The sequence below is a fragment of the Vanessa tameamea genome, chromosome 11 (assembly GCF_037043105.1).
Source record: "Vanessa tameamea isolate UH-Manoa-2023 chromosome 11, ilVanTame1 primary haplotype, whole genome shotgun sequence".
NCBI classification, from domain to species: domain Eukaryota; kingdom Metazoa; phylum Arthropoda; class Insecta; order Lepidoptera; family Nymphalidae; genus Vanessa; species Vanessa tameamea.
The window spans coordinates 11,299,403-11,320,250 of NC_087319.1; the positions used below are offsets into that span (position 1 = coordinate 11,299,403).

General features: G+C 34.2%; 1 protein-coding gene across 2 annotated transcripts in view; it reads right to left on the reverse strand.

Moving 5' to 3' along the window:
* LOC113396175 (max dimerization protein 4-like) overlaps positions 1-20,848 on the reverse strand; it is a 288,209-nt gene that overhangs the window by 15,176 nt on the left and 252,185 nt on the right. For both annotated transcript variants that reach the window (XM_064216284.1, XM_064216283.1), the window contains exon 5: positions 4,909-5,143. In XM_064216284.1, the coding sequence (XP_064072354.1) occupies positions 4,909-5,143 (235 nt within the window). The remainder of the gene's footprint in view (positions 1-4,908; positions 5,144-20,848) is intronic.

Below are 20,848 nucleotides of genomic sequence, written 5' to 3' on the forward strand. Positions count from 1 at the left end.
ACACGAACATGAAAATCAACCTTGTGACGTCAATAGTCTAAATTGAAAGCGGGTGAAACTTCAATGTGAAGTTATTTTTGTAATAATTTTATATACAACAACCTTCACCGAAATTCGTTGTATCTTTTGATATATTTCATAAGTTATATTATTAATAAGGTATATTAGTTTAGTAGTTATTTTTCAGTCATACAAAACCTTTTTTCGTTTATGAACATAGATATGAACTAGCATTGTTTAATCAATAAGACAATGTACTGAGGCTGCAATACCTTTAATTTTCCTTGTGTTAGATGGATTTGACTTTAATTCGTAAACTCAAGTATATAAAAACTGTTTTTTTTTTTCATTACTCACTCATATTTAAAACGTTTAACTCTAGCGAGCCGCTTCGGGTTATGATACAAATATAATTTATACCGGCACTCGGATATAATTTAGCTTTATACCAGTTCAAATAGATTAGGATATTTTGTTACTTACAACCGTATAATATATATATAAAACTAATTTTACCGCTTTATAAAAAAAGTATAGACAAACGAAAAATTGCATATGTGTGTCGGAGCCTTAAAACATTGTTATAAATCGCGTGGAGCTACACGATATTGATTTAATCCTTATCTCCAGCGCCATACTACCGATAATTCAACGCGGCGTTTGATTGATGACGTTTTTAAAGCGTTTACCGCGCTTCATTTGCGACGGTAATGCGGTTAATAGTTTGTACCACGTAATTTGGTAATATTTCGAAATGCAGTTAGGCTATAATCTATTTGTTGATCGACGGAATTGAATTACGTTCCGTTCTGGTTGTAATTTTATTGTAAGCGACTTTGCGTTGAATTAAGCCAAGGATATTTTTATCTGTAGCATAAAAACGCTTTTTGGGTCCGGACATATTGTTGGATATGCGTCGGAGCAGCATATAACCATTATGACATTTTCAAACGACATTTACAAAAAGACACAGACCAATAAAAACCAAACAATTAGCGTAATATTTATAAACATATTAATAATTAATTGTTTTAGAAATATATTTATGTGTAGAGTGTCCCGTTTTTATTATATTATTCAGAAGTTGATTGGGTGTGACCGCTTTTGGATATAAGATACTACGTAATGATGCAACGAAGTAAATTGAAAAAAAAAGAAAAACAAATGGATAAACGTTCTCTGAAATAAAACCTCTTTTGGTTTTTATTGATAACTTGATATGAACCGTTACAGACGCAAAAAAAATTCTCTTCTGTCTGCCTAAAGAAAAGTATCTATATGAAATGAAATATTGGCCTACATTCTGTTTGAACATTTCTTAGCTCTTTAATCCAATCGAATAGATAAAAAAATCACTCGATATTCAATATATATCAAACATAGAGAGCGTTGAACGAACAAAAATATTTTTTGGAATACATTGCTGAAATTATTTTAATACAACTCTAATATGTGATAATCACGGATGCAAAGAACGGTCAAGGCGTAGTAAGAATGTCCACAAATTCGCAAACAATGTAACTATGAAGAAAGCGGATTTATTCCATAATAGAACGGAACCAAACAAATATTTACAGAGCCATGTAACAACGATATAAAAGAAATGTTAAAGTTTTGGGCTGTCCGTGCGTCTGACAGTTAAATTGCGAAAGTTAATGCATAAATAAATGGTAACAATATAGGCTGTAGGGTCAGGGCGGCTGTGAGCTCTGTAACAATGGCGTCTGTTCAACGCCCGTCAGATTAAGGGTTCGTTTCCAGGGATATATTGTAGCAAAAACGATAAAAAATGGTCGTATCAATTTTTTAGTAGAACATATAACAGCCTTCACAAACGAACAGGGTTTTATGGCTGCCTGCCTGACACTAACTCGCCCTGGATATGTTTTACTGGTAGGTTGAATCTCGTCACAATACGAGCGGTTCTTACGGACACTTACGTGCTCCACATCTTATTAGGGATATTTTTTGTTAAACGCATTATATTCTACACTGCCGGAAGCACCCCGCTTTGTGTATGTATTTTTTAATGTTAAATAAACGATGGATATATAGCTTTACATCTCAAGTAGGTTTTATAGTTTATAGGTTGTTAATAGCATCCGCTGAACTGGAAAAACGACTTTAATAACTGCTGCAGAAAGTAACGTCAAATAATACTTGTTGTTGACGTGTGACTGGAAGGACCTCTCGAGGGAACCGAGGAATGTTCGCGAGAAGAAAATGCTACATTTGTTTCTGATATTATTTATAAGAAGGGAGGTAGATAAAACCTGAGAAATTTTTGGGAATTTATTATAAAGCGTTTTGTTTTGTCGTGTTCATAGTTTTTAACCCATTTATTTGTCAGGACATTTGACAGCATTGTGTCAATAAATCACCACCAATCCAATTTATATCAATATTTTTTTAAAACAAGGATTAATTAACTTAAACAACTATTATCTTGGAATAAAAATAGGCAAAGGTCAAGACGTTTTAGCCTTAACTGCTTGGGTGTTAAAAAAAAAACCTTCATTCCTCTCTGACGTATCCACTACTATCTCATAGTACGTATCGACTACTATGAGACCCAGAACACAATATATTTTTTATTCCATATTGTTTTTCCCTCCATTATGTGCAAACTACTTAATAATAGCGAAAAAAAAAACCTTTTGAAAACGCGATGCGGTAATTTCGTACGATACGCTGATAGGGCACTTACAATTCGAGCTCCTGAAACTATTATCCAATTTGCTTACAGAAGTGTCCAACGCAAAGGACTTGAACAATTGCAGCCTATCCATTATCCCTGGATGCCAGGGCCTAAACAATACGGACAATGGCGCAGACCCGCCTCGTTGATACGGGAATTACATTATTGCCATCAGCCCATGTAGCATTTGCGTGTGGACATTGTTTTGATGTCTTAGCTTGTCAGTGGCAGCTAAAATAATGTCTCGACGTATTAAATTGTCCGAGCGTTTGAACCTGGATCGAATTTGAAGTTCCTTTCATCAAACGGATACAAGTAGCAAAGCTATAATAAATACAGTTTAAACAGTTGTCAGTTTCAATATTCATTTTTTCCCTTTCTTAGTATATGTATGTCAAGCTTCAAGCTATGCTATGTTAGAAGTTGGGACGATATTAGCAATATAAGCCGCACTGGTTGAACTCGGGACTTTCACATCATAAGACAGTTTGTAAATCGACTCGAAAATAAACGAAAAGTGTATAGTGGATTATATTTGTTTTTTATGAGTGATAATAAAATCTACGACCAATTGATCATGTATAAAATGTTCGTCGTATAGATCATCTTTAACAATAACTTAGTTTACTGGAGCTATTACTTGATCTTTTATAATTCAAGATACTTGATGCCTAAGCAGCTTACAGCTGGACTAAGGGCCCACGCGAGTCGGTGGTAGTATTTAAGGAATACTGGAACTCATTTTGAATGAATAAGAGAAGAGTTTCAATTAAATACGTGATATTCACTAATTCGTCATTAACGTTTCGTACTATAGAGCAGTTGCTACGATATAAATTCGAAAATTATTTGAATAAAGTTCGTGTGAGCGTGGTTTGGAACACGTGATCAAAACTCACTATTCACAAGCCACATATGATAAATTATTCATAAGACAAATTGATTTAAATGGAAAAACTCTTGAGACCGATGATCAAGCCATATCGTGAAGATGATGACAAATTTGATGGCGTCCTGGTTGATTTTAGGCTCTTTTCTCCATGGAAACTGATCAATTGCGCTTAAAATATTATAGTTCGCAAATCTGTGTGCAATCACAGCCCTCTCTACACTCTTAGAATACGATGGTACGGCAATCTGACGAGAACTAAGAATATAAGAGTTCAGGCGCAGGCAAAAGACTTTCCGTGCTTTCCGAGACACGAGATATTAATCCAAACTCCGGCCTTCTGAGAATTTCTGGCCGGAAAAACCCGATATGTAAGATATTGTAAATTAACCCGACGAAATACAATTATCGCTAATTCATGCAAATTAGTTCACCAGCTCCCTATCAGCTGCGACTAAAATTAAATATTTATTGCGATTACGACTTTGTCAATTAGCGAGCGAGTCTTCGCTTTCAATAATCCCATTAGGAGCCGCGTTGTGTATGCTCTTCGGAATGCCTAATTACACGTCATTCATAGCTCATGAATACGGGCAATTGCTTCCTTCAGATACGCATTGAGGTTATATCTCGACTCGATGGAGTTGTTTACCGTTAGTAGCTATTATTTTTCGGTATTGGAATGTACCCCACCCAAGAACGCTCAGTGGTAAGAACTCAGTCTTATTCAATGATTGCGGGCCCAAACCCAGGCAAGCACCCCTGAATTCTCATGCACTTAATTAGTGACATTCATAATCGTTCGTCTCGTAATCAGCGGTGAAAGAAAACTTTGTGAGGAAATCTACAAACCTGTCACAAATGTTAAGTTGTCACCACTGCTCAAAGACATTGGTACTTTAAAGACATATTACTCATACTCCATATTACCAATGCGCCACCAACCTTGGAACTAAGATATATGTCCCTTGTGCATATCGTTACACTGGCTCACTCACCCATCAAACCGGAACTGAAAGATACTATATACGCCTAACGATGTTACTGTTTGGCGATATACTTGGAATAAGCTTGTAATCTTCTCCTCAAAACGAGGGGAGGTCTTAGCTCATTCGCACTTATAGGCTTCTTTTTATTGGACTATAACAATATAATATATCTCATAATACAATAGCTTCCAGCGATATTAAGACGGGCGTAAGTACTAACATGAACTTGGCATTGCGTAGTAAGCCGTGTTATCTATCAAATTTACACAGCGTAATTGAAAATCGTTTTTATAACAAATTCCGAATACAAGTCATAAATGTGTGGTACTTACCACTCTCGGAGACGGATGAGGGCGACCGCTCGGCCGTGGAAACGCCGGAGGAGGATTCTAACGATGAGAGGGAGTCCGCTCTCGTCGCGTGTGCGTGCATCATCGAGCTCTCGGAGAGTGAACGGGTCACATCTCGACTCGCCCTCAGCTGTGCTAGTCGCCGCCGCAAGTAACGCTGTTCCCTTGCTAACTGTTCTTTGTGACTTGAATGCCTTTTTTCCCGTTCTTCCAGGCTCTGTAACAGGAGAACCATATGCTTTATCTCGTTCTCAAAGGTCAGTCTTAAGTAACCCATATTGGTATAAATGGTATATTGTTTTAGTAGATGTTTACGTGTTATTTAATGTATATTAGAAAGGTAAATGAGATAATGATAATAGACTGTTGAGTAACTTTTAAGAAATAAAAACTACTTTTTAACTCATAAATTCAATGCCATGAGATTTACATCGCATGTGCCTTATGCATGTATGTATTGGTTCACCTGCATGTAGTCAACCTCTTAAATGACAGTACAACCTGAACTGCGTTCTAGAAGTAGAGGGTTGACTAATGATTAAACTCCTGTTAAATTTGATTATTAACAGTATATTTTAAATACAATGAGTAAATACAAATTATAATTGATGAATATTAAAGAATATGATCACGGCCAAGATCATTATTTGATACTAGACATGATTCCGGAACCAAAGGTTCCACGGTACCTACCCGGATAAAGCCGGGTACTCAATAGACAGTCGTAATCGTAATCATTGCATGTACTGTTACCGAAAATCATTGTGTGTACGTGGTTCGAAAACCTGCCGCAAGGGGATCGCGCGCGGCTCGCAGCTAACGATACTAAGGTACTCATTCTGTAAGTGAAAACTATATCACGAGTGCACGTCTCGTTACTGTATCATACAAGTTACAGTTACAGAACGCTAATGAGTACCCGGCTTTACTTGCATAAATTAATTGCGTTTCGTTTATTATTGGTTGCGTGGTCGAGGCGTGAAACTGGAACGAACACGTTTTATGTTCGTATTAATTAATAAGACGAATAACTAAGTATTATTAATAATAAATATTACAAGAGTTTCGTTTATTTATTGCACTGTGAAGTGCGTTTAGCTCGAAGCTTGAACTTCATTAATGACTTTAAGGATTATAAGGTTCACCATTCAGCTTGGTAAACAGCCTTTAAATATACCACTGGTGGGTAAAGGCCTCCATCTAATCAAGAGAAGGTTTGCCGCACTCACCACACTGCTCACATGCGAGTTGATGGTATACATACCATAATTTCATAGGATACACTTTTAACCAGGTGACGTTTTCCTAAACCGAATACGTAATTAATTAAAAACTCAGCGGTGATTTCGAACCCGCAATCTTCGGTTCACGTGTTCTCAGATTCGTAAGGTCAAGTTTAATCAACATTTTTGAATTTCGAATTAGGTTTGATTACAAAGGCAGTAGTTGCCCAAATAAATATAATAAATTGAGCGGAATACAATTCTAATCTAGAATTACACGCCGGCTTCAAACACCGTGTAATATCATGTATTTACGTAAGACGTTTGGTGTTAATATTTCGTGTTTATTTATGAGCAATTAATTAGTATTTATCAATATATTACTTTACTTAAACACTCGGCTAGTTATCCGGACCATCTATTACGATTATTTACTTTCTAAGTCGAATAAATGATTTATCGATTGAATAATATAAACGTATTTTTTTTTAGTTTATTTATATAAATAATAAATTATGGATTACAAAATTTCAAAATCCACAGTAATATTACCCTAAAATATATCAGTACAGACAGACCGTTTTTTACGTTTATTCACGACTAAACGAGTAAATTTGATACTATCTGATACTTTATGATATATATACGATAACTATATTACTGTAAAACATTCACCACATAAAACAGTTACGACGGGTAACGCGGAAAACGAAGCTGATGCAAACGTGAAAACATCACATTCTATTAAATAATATTCGAAATGTAGGTACTTAGGCGTCAGTGAGATTATAAGGTTCATTTCTTATTTTAATGGCGTAACTGTATTGTTTCGTTTTTATTACGCAGGCACAGTTAAAGGCGTAACGCGGTAGGATATAAATCAAATAAAACAAGAGACAGCTACCGGGATCGCGTTTTGTTATAAATCATTGCTAGCTTTGAGCTTAGTTTAATATTTGCCCGTCTGAGCAACATCCGCCCAACAGATACTCCAGCACCTCTATGCTTCGTATACGCAGACACACAAACGGCTTATACAGAGATTTGAAGATTAAAAATTGAAATTCTTGCCCATATTTTATTTTATATAGTTGACTATACTTTCGTTCGTCTAAATTTTATTTCAAAACATTTTCTTCTTTCATTGCAAAGTACGCAGTCACGATCCTATGAATGAGCTGGAAATATTTTTTTCCACTTGTTTTCATATCGAGAACATGTTTTTATACACAGGCAACGCGTATCGAGTTTTTATTTAATATTCCGCGATAAAAATTCGACCGTAGACGATGTATTTATATGCAAAAAAGCGAAAAATGAAGCGTCGATGGCACCCATCACACGAGGAGATTAAATACATTTTTTTTCCACGCGACCGACGGCCGATGACTTCGGGATAAGGGCGTGAAATACAATTATAAATGTTTGTTGGTGAAAAGCATCCAAGTTTAGCCGGCTAGTACGATTTGGTAATCCCGAAACTCATTCGCGTTTAGCCGGTTAAATCGGACGGTATGTGTTATTCGGTGAGGATTAGGTCGGATTTGTTAATCAAAAGAAGAAAATCTGGTGAAATTAGTTGTAGCCGTGAAACGCTGTTTGATGCAAACATTTGTTTTCAAGTTTTGATATAGTTAAGGCGTTGTTATTGTAAAACAAAATAGTATTTATTAAAAGTTAGCAACCGCTATACGTTCTATGAAGAGCAAATTAGATTATTATGACATAACTTTGAAAAAGTTGCTAAACATAATTATTTTGATTGCCTGTCATTTCATAAACAATATACTTATAATTTATTTTATCGATAAGACAGACAAATCACGTAACTCATAAACTCCGAGATTTGTAATCTAGGCCTCAATTTGTTCTCGATGCTGAAGTTAGACATTCACTTCTGAATTGTAATTTTTCAAGATTTTAGCTGCCATTGATACCGAATGTTGAATAAACAAGTTATGTAAAGACGCATATCTCGTAATACAATAAAGAAGTAAATCCTTATTCATAAGAGAATTGAAGATAATTGTTTACCAAAACAATTACAGGGAATCATTCGATTATAAAGAAAAACAGATACCCTAGGAATTTCGTCTAGATACCAAACGCTCATTAGTTATTCTACCATGGAATCACGAAACTTAGTATTGTTGAGTCCAAGTTTGAAGGACGAATGAACGCAACGGACAGAACAACTTCGTGTCCACGCGTGCTAACGCATCGACTGTGTACGATTCAATTAATTATATTTTTGTTAAAGTTTACTCATATGATCATGGAATATGGATACCATATGGCGGGAAATCTCAAGGGACAAACTACTCAGGACATATCATAGTGCACAATTATCTGCACAAACACAGGTGCACTCTCTATTCCGTCACTCTATAATCCAATGGGAAGGCAAAATACGACAGGGTTGGAACTGAAAAAAAAATCGATGGAAAAAATCCAAAAAGTTTTTATCGATTCGATTAGAGGTTTGAACCGAGGACCTCGGGATCTGCGGCTTTATATCTAATAGACCGACGAGGCAGTTCATATGCCAATATCAATGAATTTACCATCAGACGACTCACTCGAACGTCTGCCTTTCTTTTATAAATAAAAATTACATATTGACAAAAAACAGACTGACATGTGCTTAGATGTTTATATCCCATTAATTCAACAAAACACAGTCAACATGTTTTTCTCAATAAAAATGATAAAAGCAGGTAGGGCAGTCGGCAGTTTCCTCAATCTTTCAGCGCATCGAAGCGCTTGATATATTGTTAATGCGCTAGACGATTTGATAGAATATGTTATATATAGGGCAATTTGGTTGAGACACACTATTTGCCCGAACATTACAGAAAAAATGGCGTTAATACATTTTGAGGTACAAATTGAAAATCAATTCAGTGGAAGTATGTACAAGTACTATATGGATATGAGAATTATAAACCTACGTTACATGTATATGTTGTCAAAAAAATGGCTAATATAATATCATATTTAAATTGTCAACAGAATATTGTGGCATAAATCTGCAGTGCGATTCTGTAAGATTTCACTTCACACAGGGGGCTTCACGAGTAAATAGCTCTATGCACATGTGATTACTTCAAGCTTTCGTATGTTTTGTGTGTTAACGTAAGTATAATGTACATATTATATATTATTTTCTATTTTTTTCATTGTATAATTGATTAATATATGTTAATAATCTCGTCACAATTGTATTTTACGTAAGTTAAAAATAATTTAAACACTTAAAAAATAAGTAAAAGTCTTCAAATTAATCTTCTAGCGCTAATTATATTACACTTAAATTCAAGCGCTTATCAAAGGAAAAACGACACTAAACTATAACAAATAGACTTAGACATTAACTACGCCATATATAAACCTTTGAAGTATTTTATTGAAGACAAATCATCTCGAATTCAAAGGTCAACGAATCAACGAACAGGAATTACGAATCGATAACGCATCAATGCAAAAAGTATCTCGTGTGCAATCGCCCTAGAGGGTGGGGGCCGAGGGAGGGTGGGGTGGTCACATCACGATATCGCCGGGGGTCCACAGATGAAATATCCTCTCATAAATCTGCCACGGCTCACCGCCACGGCCTATCCTCTGTCTCTATTTTGTCCTACTTCGAAAATTATTTCGAGGCAGCCATGAAAAAATAATGTGCTACATTTATCATCTGATGGTCACATATATTCACGTATATATCATAATAATATCAGAGGAATCATTGAATATAGGATATGATTAATGCGTTAAAAGGAATTGATTCGGCCATTAAGATTACCCCATGTGACGTCATATCCGACATATTCGTACGCCCATCATCTTTTTAGAATTCAATGCAATATATACTGAATAAAAATTGTAACAAGATATATCATTATTCTGACTGTAAATGAATAGATTCTTAAAGCGTTGTAATCAGTTAAGATTTAAGTAATTAATTATTAATTAGTAATAAAATGTATATTTTTTGAATTCCGTATTTTATTGCATTACTTTTAAATTTATTAGCGAATAGATAGATATTAGTTTAGAGTTATCAATTTATTTTAGACGAGAATTTACACGCATGTAAAATGTCTGAAGAGGGAGAATCTGTGACGTTACTTATGTACTAATATTATCTACTAAAACCTTCTCTGAAACGTACTGCACCTATTGGTGGTAGGGCTTTGTGCAAGCCCGTCTGGGTAGGTACCAGGAAACATCAGATGTTCTACCGCCAAATACTCAGTATTGTTGTGTTCCTGTTTGAAGGACGAGTCTGTCAGTATAACTACATGGGCCATAAAATCTTAGTTTTCAAGGTTGGTGGCGCATTGGCGATGTAAGAAACGCGACATTATCTATGGAAATGGTGACCACTTACCATCAGGTGGCCTATATGTTGCATCTTCTAATACGTATATTGGTTTGGTAGTTTTGTTTCAGCTAGACTTGACTAAAACAGCGTGTCCTCATTTGTTAGAATAGTCATGACACATATTCGAGCAATTAATAATAATAATTTAAAAAATGGAATGGTAATGCAATGATACACCCCCTCCCCCCCAAGCGTGCCAATAGATGCTTCAGATCGAAACACTTTGAACCAACAACTTTGTTATTGAAATCAAACAAGTTACAATCATATGGAAATTGGTGATGAATTTTAAACAGCCTGTTTCAGGATCGTGGTTTAATTGGTTATGAAGTTTTGTTCTGGTCTCGTTGAAGTTGAAGTTGAAAGAACGGCGTTTAATTTGCTTCAATGTTTTTCAATCAGATGATTTGTTAAAATAGAAATGATACTTCTTAAATTTTTTTGAATAACTTTAAAATATATCAGGTAAAATGCCATTATATATAGGTTTAGTGTTTTTTTTTACGTAATTAAACGTTAATTATTATTAAATTAATGGTAAATATTTTAAATGTATAATAATTTTTTTAATCACGGTTATTCAGTGGAATAGGGTCAATATTTTTGAATTAAAAGAAAAATGTCGATATTTTTGCAGTACACGTTCGCATAACTTTAAATTATCATTAAATTAATTAATATTTTTCAATTGAATTCTATAATACCTTTAGATATGTGTTATATGATATATATGTCGTATGTGTCAGACATATTTAATAGAAAATCGATGTTATTTGGTTTGCAGCGGTACTATTGATTGAGATAACCTTCGATTAGACAATTATTTTGCTATAATTTTTAAAGGAGATCAGTTCAGCAAAGTTTAACAGCAAACACAGTAAGGCGATATAATTTTAAATGTTCTCATGCTGAATATTACGGACGAGTGGCTTGGTACATAAATATATAAAAAAAATATATCCTGGATTACGGGGCAGAGGAGCAAATAGATCGTTTGGTGGAATGTGACTACTTATCTTTATGCTTGGAAATACACCTTCAATATAAAGAAAACTTTGTGAATCTTACCACATTTTCACAATTCAAAGCATAGTTTTTTGGTGGTAGAAAAACTGATCAGTGAGTGGCACATGCCCGTGGTCAAAACCCCTACCACTAGTATCGACAACTCGGGTCAAACCGGATAAATGCCATCGTCATAAATATAATTCTACCAAAATAAAATCTTTGGCACGAAATATTTGTAATATAGGCATCAGTGAGCCGCGTAAATGGATTTCCGCGCGAGAAGAGACACGAGCATAACTTAATAATAGTCTGACACGTTCTAGAATTTTCTATTCTACTATTAACTATACTGAAATTGATAGAACTTCATAAATGACATTTCAACTTATGTAAGACACAAAATTACCAAACGACTCGTAATTGACTCGTTACGTAATTTTACTGAAGACGTAATGGTTATCCTTGTGTTCAATGTGTATCTGTATAATACAATATATGAACCGTGTATTACGGTGGGCTCAGTTGTGGGGAACAAAGATGGTTACACTTTTAAATACTTTGCATATTGATTTGGCGTTAAGACGAGTGGCGATTGTTACTGGTACATATAAACAAATATTTCAAACACTAGTACAATATATTTTAATTTTAAAATGTAATCTACGAAATGTGTTCCAGTTTTCGTTTAGATATAAATATAAATAAATGCACTACGCATAACGGGATAAATTACTCAAAAACACAAACAAATGTTGCAATTTTCCAAAACATCCAGCGGTAGCGCGGGCTGCGGACGTCGTTACGTTTTTATGGGCGATAACTTTTGTTCGGACCCTCAGAACTGAGAGTGTGATGAAAATACCATGTGTGAACTTGGCGTGACATATATTCAATGATTTACATTTAAAAACGATTCGGTGCAGCGGCGGTTCGGTGTAATTTTGACGTATATTTTCTTGAAAAATGTGCCTTCTAGTACATAGATTACATAAACTACTTTAGTAATAATTTTAGATGATAGTCAAAGATACCATTTCTATTGAATATATATCTCAATGGTTAACACTTATTTCGAGCTATACGTGAAAACAAAAATATGTGATGGCTTCGAAAAATGACCTTTTGGAAATGAAGCTAGTGTTTGCTTACTAAACTCATGAACATTATTAAGCGGGTGTTTAATTAAATACTCATTTTTCTCTTTCTCTCACTAAAGATTTGTCATTCGAAAGAAGAAGTCAGCAATTCATTAATCCCTATCTAAAAATACGAGAAGTAATACGAATTTTAGGAAATATTTAATCACTAGCCGTTCAATTGGGAAATTTCTCGATTAAAAAACCTAATACTTCATATGCCGAATACCTGACGCCCCTTAAGCGCGAGCGAAGCCGCGGCAGAAGACTAGTAAAGAGATAAATCTTTAGCGTCATTCCATCCCCAAGCGACATTTGCTAGTTTGTTTGTAATAAAAAAGTTATCGCGTTAAAAACTTACTAACGAATCTTAAACAACATTTCGATGGGTAATTCAAACTTGTTTGTTTTATAGCTGCTTGAAATTCTATTATTCGTAATTCAAACTTCGCGAGACAAACCACAGATAAAAAATTGTTACAAGATAAAAATAATTTGATACAATGATTATTATTATTTTTGCTTTAGAAAAAATCAAATATGGATAAATTAAACGAACTTATAGTACAGTAGAACGTGCAGATAAGATAGAAAAATAAGTTAAATAGAAAAAAAAACTTTTCAATAAAAAGCTTTCCATGCACTTAAGTAACATTAAATCTGGAGGCGTAAATAAAATTTACGTTACTAGATTTTTTTGTCAGCAGCTCCAACTATTTGAAAAAAACCAGCTCCATCGATTTGGGAGACATCGTATAAAGTACTGAAGATTTGACCCACTTTATATTAAACAATGTAATTGAATAAATGATCGTAAAGATAGGTTCAGTCTACTCAAATTCAAGTTGCAGATGTAAACTGGAGCTGGACACTTGGTGGTAGGACTCTGTGCAAGCCATCTGGGGAGCTACCACCTTATCAGATATTCTATCGCCAAGCAGCAATACTTTGTAATGTCGTCTTCTAGTTTAAATATACGCCCAAGGGACATTGGTTTTCAGTTCCCAAGGTTGATGGTGGTTTTGCAAGAAATAAAAATTTCATATAACATAAATATCTATGGTAGTGGTAACCACTTACCACCAGGTAGACCATACTACCTGGTGGTAAGTGGTCACCACTACCGCACGTTCGCCTCCCTATGTCCTAATATAGTAACAATTGGATCCGATATACATATTTTTAAATACATAACAGAATACGTACTGTTGTTTTAAAACTAGAAACAAATCGAAAACCATCAGTCGACTCGCGCAAACTTCACTCGATAGAATTTTCTGTTTATTCAGCTAACGAAAATCATTTACGACATCCCATCTCTTCAAAACATTCTGGGGCTATTTGCATGCACAATTCGAGCGGCACAATGGAAAACGGAATGGATTGCCAATAGGAATCAACGTCTCAGAGCTGTCGACAATTGAAATTGACGCGACACTGTGCAGTTTGTGCAAATTTTGTAGTGTTTTATACGAGAGATAAGATAATATCATATAGTTTTGACTTTAGCGTTGTATGCTATCCATTATATATATATTTAAAATAAAGTGATTATAAAGAAAAGAGATTTCTATGTTTATAATCGATAAATTCTAAAATTATTTAGCCGTTTTAAAATAATTATTTGATGATTCTAAAGGTTCTTTAAGCTGTAAGCTAGAGGAATTAGCTAGCCGTGCAGTTCCCAGAGTTCACCGATCGTATATTGTATTTGAAATATCACACTTTTTTAATAATAAAAATCGACTGACATTCGATGTCCGACAATGCACGAGACGTGGTTAAAAGTCGATATCTCCCAAATCGTACTTTAAAAATTGAAGACGTTGTATAATCCTGAAAACGTTTCGTATCTTGTTTTTAATTAATTAGAGTATTACTGCTGACATGAATATTAAACAAACATCGATAGTAATAGATAAATCTTTATAGTTTCGTAACTGTTGGCGGTTATTCTAAGGAACGACACTAAACCGATTCACGCCTCATCTAACGAGCGGGTCCAAAATTTATTATCTACTTCGCGAATCGTCATAAATTCTCACGGATAGCTATCGGACGCACATCGTAAACATTCTACGGACCTATTCTGGTTACTATCGATTAAAATCGATATTTTACGATTGATTGATAATCGATATTTTACGATTGATTGATAATCGATATTTTACGATTGGGATTGATCTTGTTCCGTTATATTTAGAGTACTCCAAATAATTTTGACGTCAGAGAAATCTAGTCAAAAATATTTTCACTATATATTTACCAATAAACGGCTAATCTTTCTCGAGTTGATAGAGTTTGAAGAGATAATGTAACATAAATGTCTGTTAAAAAAACTTTTGAGAATTCATCTTCGATTCTTAAGCAAATAGTAATTAAGTTGAAAGATTCTACCCGCTCGGCAATTTATTGGAAGAATCAGTAAGCACTGTGAGTAATGACAGTACAATATAAGACTCATCAGATGTTTGTGATAAATTGTAACTAATGGCTTGTACATGGCACGCAGACAAAGGCAATATCGACGAAACATTTGTTGACAAATCTGTATACATAATCAAACATTTTATCAAGGACGGGAGAAGTTTGCGTAATCTACGAACTCTAGAGCTATTATGTTAAAACTCGTAACTAACTGATTTGTATCAGAAACGTTAAATACTAATCTATATTGATTTCGACGTCACAAGTCAACAACATTTGTTCTTATTCGACTTAACAATTTAATGTAAATTTTGTTCTCCATAGAACAATGTCTGCGTAACTACCAGACCAACAAGACAGAAGAGTTTTTCTGCAAATAGTTAAACGTGACTACTATTTCAAACATATGTGTTGCAAATGTCTTTCATTTATAATTGAATTGGATATAAATAATTATTTACTCGTAACTAATCGTAACCTTCTAAAATTTTTGCAAAATTTATCAATTCTCAGAGGTCTGTTATTTCTTTCCGAATCGGTGGTCGATTTTTGACGATAAACGAGACATGAGAAATGCTTCTATTAGGTTTTTGATTTTTATTTGCGTTACTTTTTTTTTTAATTGGTGGTAGGGCTTCGCAACTCCTCAAGGGTAAGTACCACCTACTCATCACATATTCTACCGCGATACAACTATACTCAGTATTTAAATGTTGAAAAATACTAACTACTGAGTTTCTTGTCGATTCATCTAGGTAGAATCTACATTCCGAACCAGTGGCAGCTTACTTTTGAATCGTCAAAATGACAATTCAAAATTGCTTGTAAAAGCCTACTTGACTGAAGTAATTATACTTACTTAAAGTTTAATACTTATATTAAATTTTCCAAATTCTTGGTGCAATATATTATGACAGTATAATTTATTTAAATTATTTACTATGTTTGTTTTAACATTTTCTGTGACATAAACGACTATAGACATCATAGCAATTACTAAACTAACGTCGACCTTAAAACTGTTAGTTTAAAGATCTAGGTCAAAGTATTTTAAGCCCTTGTAAAGTTTGAAGAATGTTAGATAGAACATTATTATGTTAAACTAACCCTATTGTCAACAAAGACACCAATTATCACAACGAACTGTCACTCGGCTGCTATTTATGCCGACGAACGCGTAACTCTAGTTCGCAGCTCGAAATAGGCCTTCGGGGCTGCCTTTTAATAATTCATACGAGACCCCAAGAATAGAATCACCATATACAACTGGATTGGACCACAGACGCATTTCTAGTTCCACATTGAATCTTATCTGTCAAGACTTAAGATGTGTTTTACAATGAAAGTGTATTGAAGTAAATTTATGTATTGATATATTGTAGTATGTTCCTGTATGATCGTAGAAGTTGTCAATAGCGGTAATAGGATTATTGCGGGCGATGGATAACGAAGTGCATTAGAAATCATAATTCTGTGATGTTTATTTATACGGACGTGACTTCGAGTGGAAGGGAATATGTGTCAAAATTTGTGATATTTCTTCGGATTACCACCATATATCCTGGTACAACGCTTCCTTTAAGTGGCTCTTGTTCTGAAAATATATAAACAACAAGTAGGTTTATATATTACTAGCGAACCGCCCCGGCGTCGCACGGATGCTGTTTATTAATAAACAAAATTGTATGACGTAAATATAATTTATACCAGTTAGCAATCAGGAACAATATAGCTTTTTACCAATGAAAAAAAAAATAGATTTGAATCATTAAGTTCCGGAGATTACTCCCTACATACAGACAAACAAATTTAACCTCTTTAATAACGATGTTTGGTTTTAAAGATAGCAAAATGTCACTAATATTTATATAAAGCAAATCAAATCAAATACCTTTATTCAAAATCAAAATATACTTTATTCAAGTAGGCTTTAACGAGCACTTTTGAATCGTAATTTTAGAAACCACATTAAGTGAAGCTACCACCGGTTCGGAATCCACCTCCACGCTCCACGCTTTTTTATCACTCACTTATTGATTGTAAAATTAAATACTACCACCGGTTCGGAAAAGAAACTTCCCTGACCTGAGACGAACCGGCGAGAGTAAATCCACAGGTATTTTTTGTTGTTTTTTAGAAGTATTAGTTTTAATATTACCTAAGAGTAGAAACGATCCAGTTATTTTAAGATTGTGGTTCAAATACATTTTTATCTTCAACAAAAAAAAACTTGAAGTATAAATACTATGCTACGGTGATTATGTATTGTTATTCATGGAATCAATTGTAATTTTGTCTCGTTCGTACGCATGCGGTCTGAAAGGGACGACATGTACCATCGATTGATTTTGAATAGGCGGTGATTACAGTAATTTTTACACGTGGAGCAATTTCGTACGCAAAATCTCAAGCGAAACATCAACGTCGCCTTATCTCCGTTTGATTTTTGAATTTATTACTTATTTATTGCTTTCGTTCGCTTATAAATGAGAATAATCTTGAAACGTTATATGTGAATACTGTTTTAATAGGATTTCTGATAATACTGGGTGTCACTTTGTAGTGATAATCTCATTCAAAATATAATTATTATATAAAAAATATTGGAACGTAATCGTTATATAACTAAAGCCTGTTACAATCGAAGAAGAGAAGAAATATCAACAGAGTAGATTTACAAATTCCATGAGATTTGCTAATAGCTCTGATACATTGCACTACAAACAGTACTTGAGTAACATAATTTGATATATAATAAAACAATATCCCATAACATATATTATATATACACTAATTTATTTATAAGAGCCGAGATAGCCCAGTGGTTAGAACACGTGCATCTTAACCGATGATTTCGGGTTCAAACCCAGGCAGGCACCACTGAATTTACATGTGCTTAATTTGTGTTTATAATTCATCTCGTGCTCGGCGGTGAAGGAAAACATCGTGAGGAAACCTGCATGTGTCTAATTTCAACGAAATTCTGCCACATGTGTATTCCACCAACCCGCATTGGAGCAGCGTGGTGGAATGTGCTCCATACCTTCTCCTCAACGGGAGAGGAGGCCTTAGCCCAGCAGTGGGAAATTTACTGGCTGATTATGTTATTATTTATGTTAATTTATTTGACAAACAGTCCAAGTTCGCGAATCCATAATGAATGTCCCCAATGATTATTAAAGATCTCTATTTATATCGCGTAAATGCAATATCAAAATTTTGCTTTATTAGTTGAAATATGTTTTAACGCTAAAACATTATTTAGCTTTCATAACTGCGGTATTAATTATGCATTTGATTATCGACGAAATTATTTAAAAGATCACAACATCGAATTTATTCAAGATATACACATAGATATTTCAAACAAAGAATTAACCTTGTAATTATTAAAAAAAAAAAAAAATGATTTATAACTTCAAATTGATGAATCCAACTCGCAAACTAGAATAAAATGTTAAAATCTGTAGACTCATTTTTTTTTTAAATGAAATATCTATATTTTGCGTTGAATAGCGGTTTTCTAATAATATCAACTCCGACGATGATTCCAATTTTCTCTATTCCATAGTGCTGGTATTCCATCGCTGGTTTTCTATACGATCCAATCAATAGCTTTTATCAATAGACATATCAATCAGCTGGTCGTTCGCACCCCATAGAAACGCTTATGCACTTCTTGTTCATGTCTTCTATAAAACCATAATTACATCCAATTTAAAATTCTTCGATGTATTAAGCACTGTACACGTACTGTACTGTACTTGAGTATAAAGTATATTTTGATAATAGGTTTCCCAAAATGACTGCATATGTGTACCGCGATTTAATTCGAGTTAAATTCGTAATATATTCGGAATAAGAAAAATCTTTAAACCTAACAATTTAAAAGTGTAAAGAAAAACAACAACATTGAAAAATAGTTACTAAAAGGTGCTTTGCAAGACATGGCATTAGAATATAAGTGCCTATATATTATAATATTTACATTTGAACCTTCTACTTGTTTTGAAGATTGTCCCGGACAAACAGACCGTAAGACACAAAAAATAAAATTAATGTATATTTTGATATTGATAACATGCAAATATCCATTTTATCAAAAAAGGTTTAATTTTGAAATAACAGACAGGTACTTAAATTTTATACATTTCTGAACATGGAGATTGTTTCCGGTAACCATTCATAATCATACTGAAGTCCACTGGTTCTTAATGGTATCTTTCACCTCTGCAGTCAATGCCAAGCCCTCTTATTAATCACTGGCATAATTAACCTTCAGATCCTCTCGTGTATAGTTACCCGACCTCCGGCCGTAATAAATATCATCCCTTACTAATTAGAAGGAAAATGTAACGATTTTTCATTGGCACTCGGTTGGCCTCGGATTTTCTACATTTTTCTACGATGCGGTTCAGCGTTATTAATTAGTGGCGACTTTGGAGGTACGTTCGGGTACAGAGACGTATGGGTAGATTAGTTTATGGGGTTACGGGATATAGGGACGGCAGAAAAATCCGAATTCGAACATTTCAATATACGATGTTGGAATAACAATATAAAAAGTATCTTAGGAAACTTTAAATTTAGAACGAAAAAAAAAACCAATTTAGAACAAAAGGATTCAATATAGTTATTTTAAAATTAAACAAATAATAGCAAAAAAAAAAAGTCAATAAATCTTTTAATCATACTTGTAAATTTAGCGGGTAATTAATGTCGTTTATACAAAGACGCCATATAGTAAAAAAATATATAATATTCTGGCATCGTTCAATAAAATCTTTAGATTTATATGTATGTAAGTTAACGAGTGACAGTCAGGTCAGGAGAACGAATCAACTTAACAATTTAACTTAAAATAATTCGAAAAAAAAACATATTTTTTTGAACCAGCCTTAAGTCGTAGTAGCAAAATCTTCTATCAGTACTGCCATTACTTTATGTTTCAGTATAGAGATCGTACGAGTCTGTACCAAATCGGAATCACTTATATAACGAAGTAAAGTATTATGTTAACGTTGATACGAATGCGCTAAAACGCATAGCTCGATCCCGACTGGAAATGTCGCGATCAATTAGACGTGGATATCCTACCCGCCGTGACGTATTGAATTTCAGCTGAAAACCCGACCGGACATCTGAACCGCCTGCCCGGATGAGTTCTCATTAGTCTAATGAACGATGGTTTATACGATTTGTTCATGGTATTCTATAAATAATTTGCTTTCATGTTACAATTGACAAAATTACTTTGAATTGTATTACATACATACATTACATTAGCAGCCTGTAAATTTCCCACAGTTCGGAGCATATTCCACCACGCTGCTCCAATGCGGGTTGGTGGAATACACATATGGCTGAATTTTGTTGAAATTAGACACATGCAGGTTTCATCACGATGTTTTTCCGTCACCGCCGAGCACGAGATGAATTATAAACACAAATTAAGCACATGAAAATTAAGTGGTGCCTGCCTGGGTTTGAACCCGAAATCATCGGTTAAGATGCACGGGTTCTAACCACTGGGCCATCTCGGCACATTGAATTGAATTGTATAACTCATATAAATCTACAAATTATACTAAATATGTGAAAGTAACTCTGTCTGTCTGTATACCGTAACACAGAAAAACTAGGAAACTCGATTTGATCAAAATTAAAATGGAGCAACTTTACGTTACTTTTTTATACCCAAAAACCTACGACCCCGATAACGCGCTGGCAAAAACTAGTTTTCA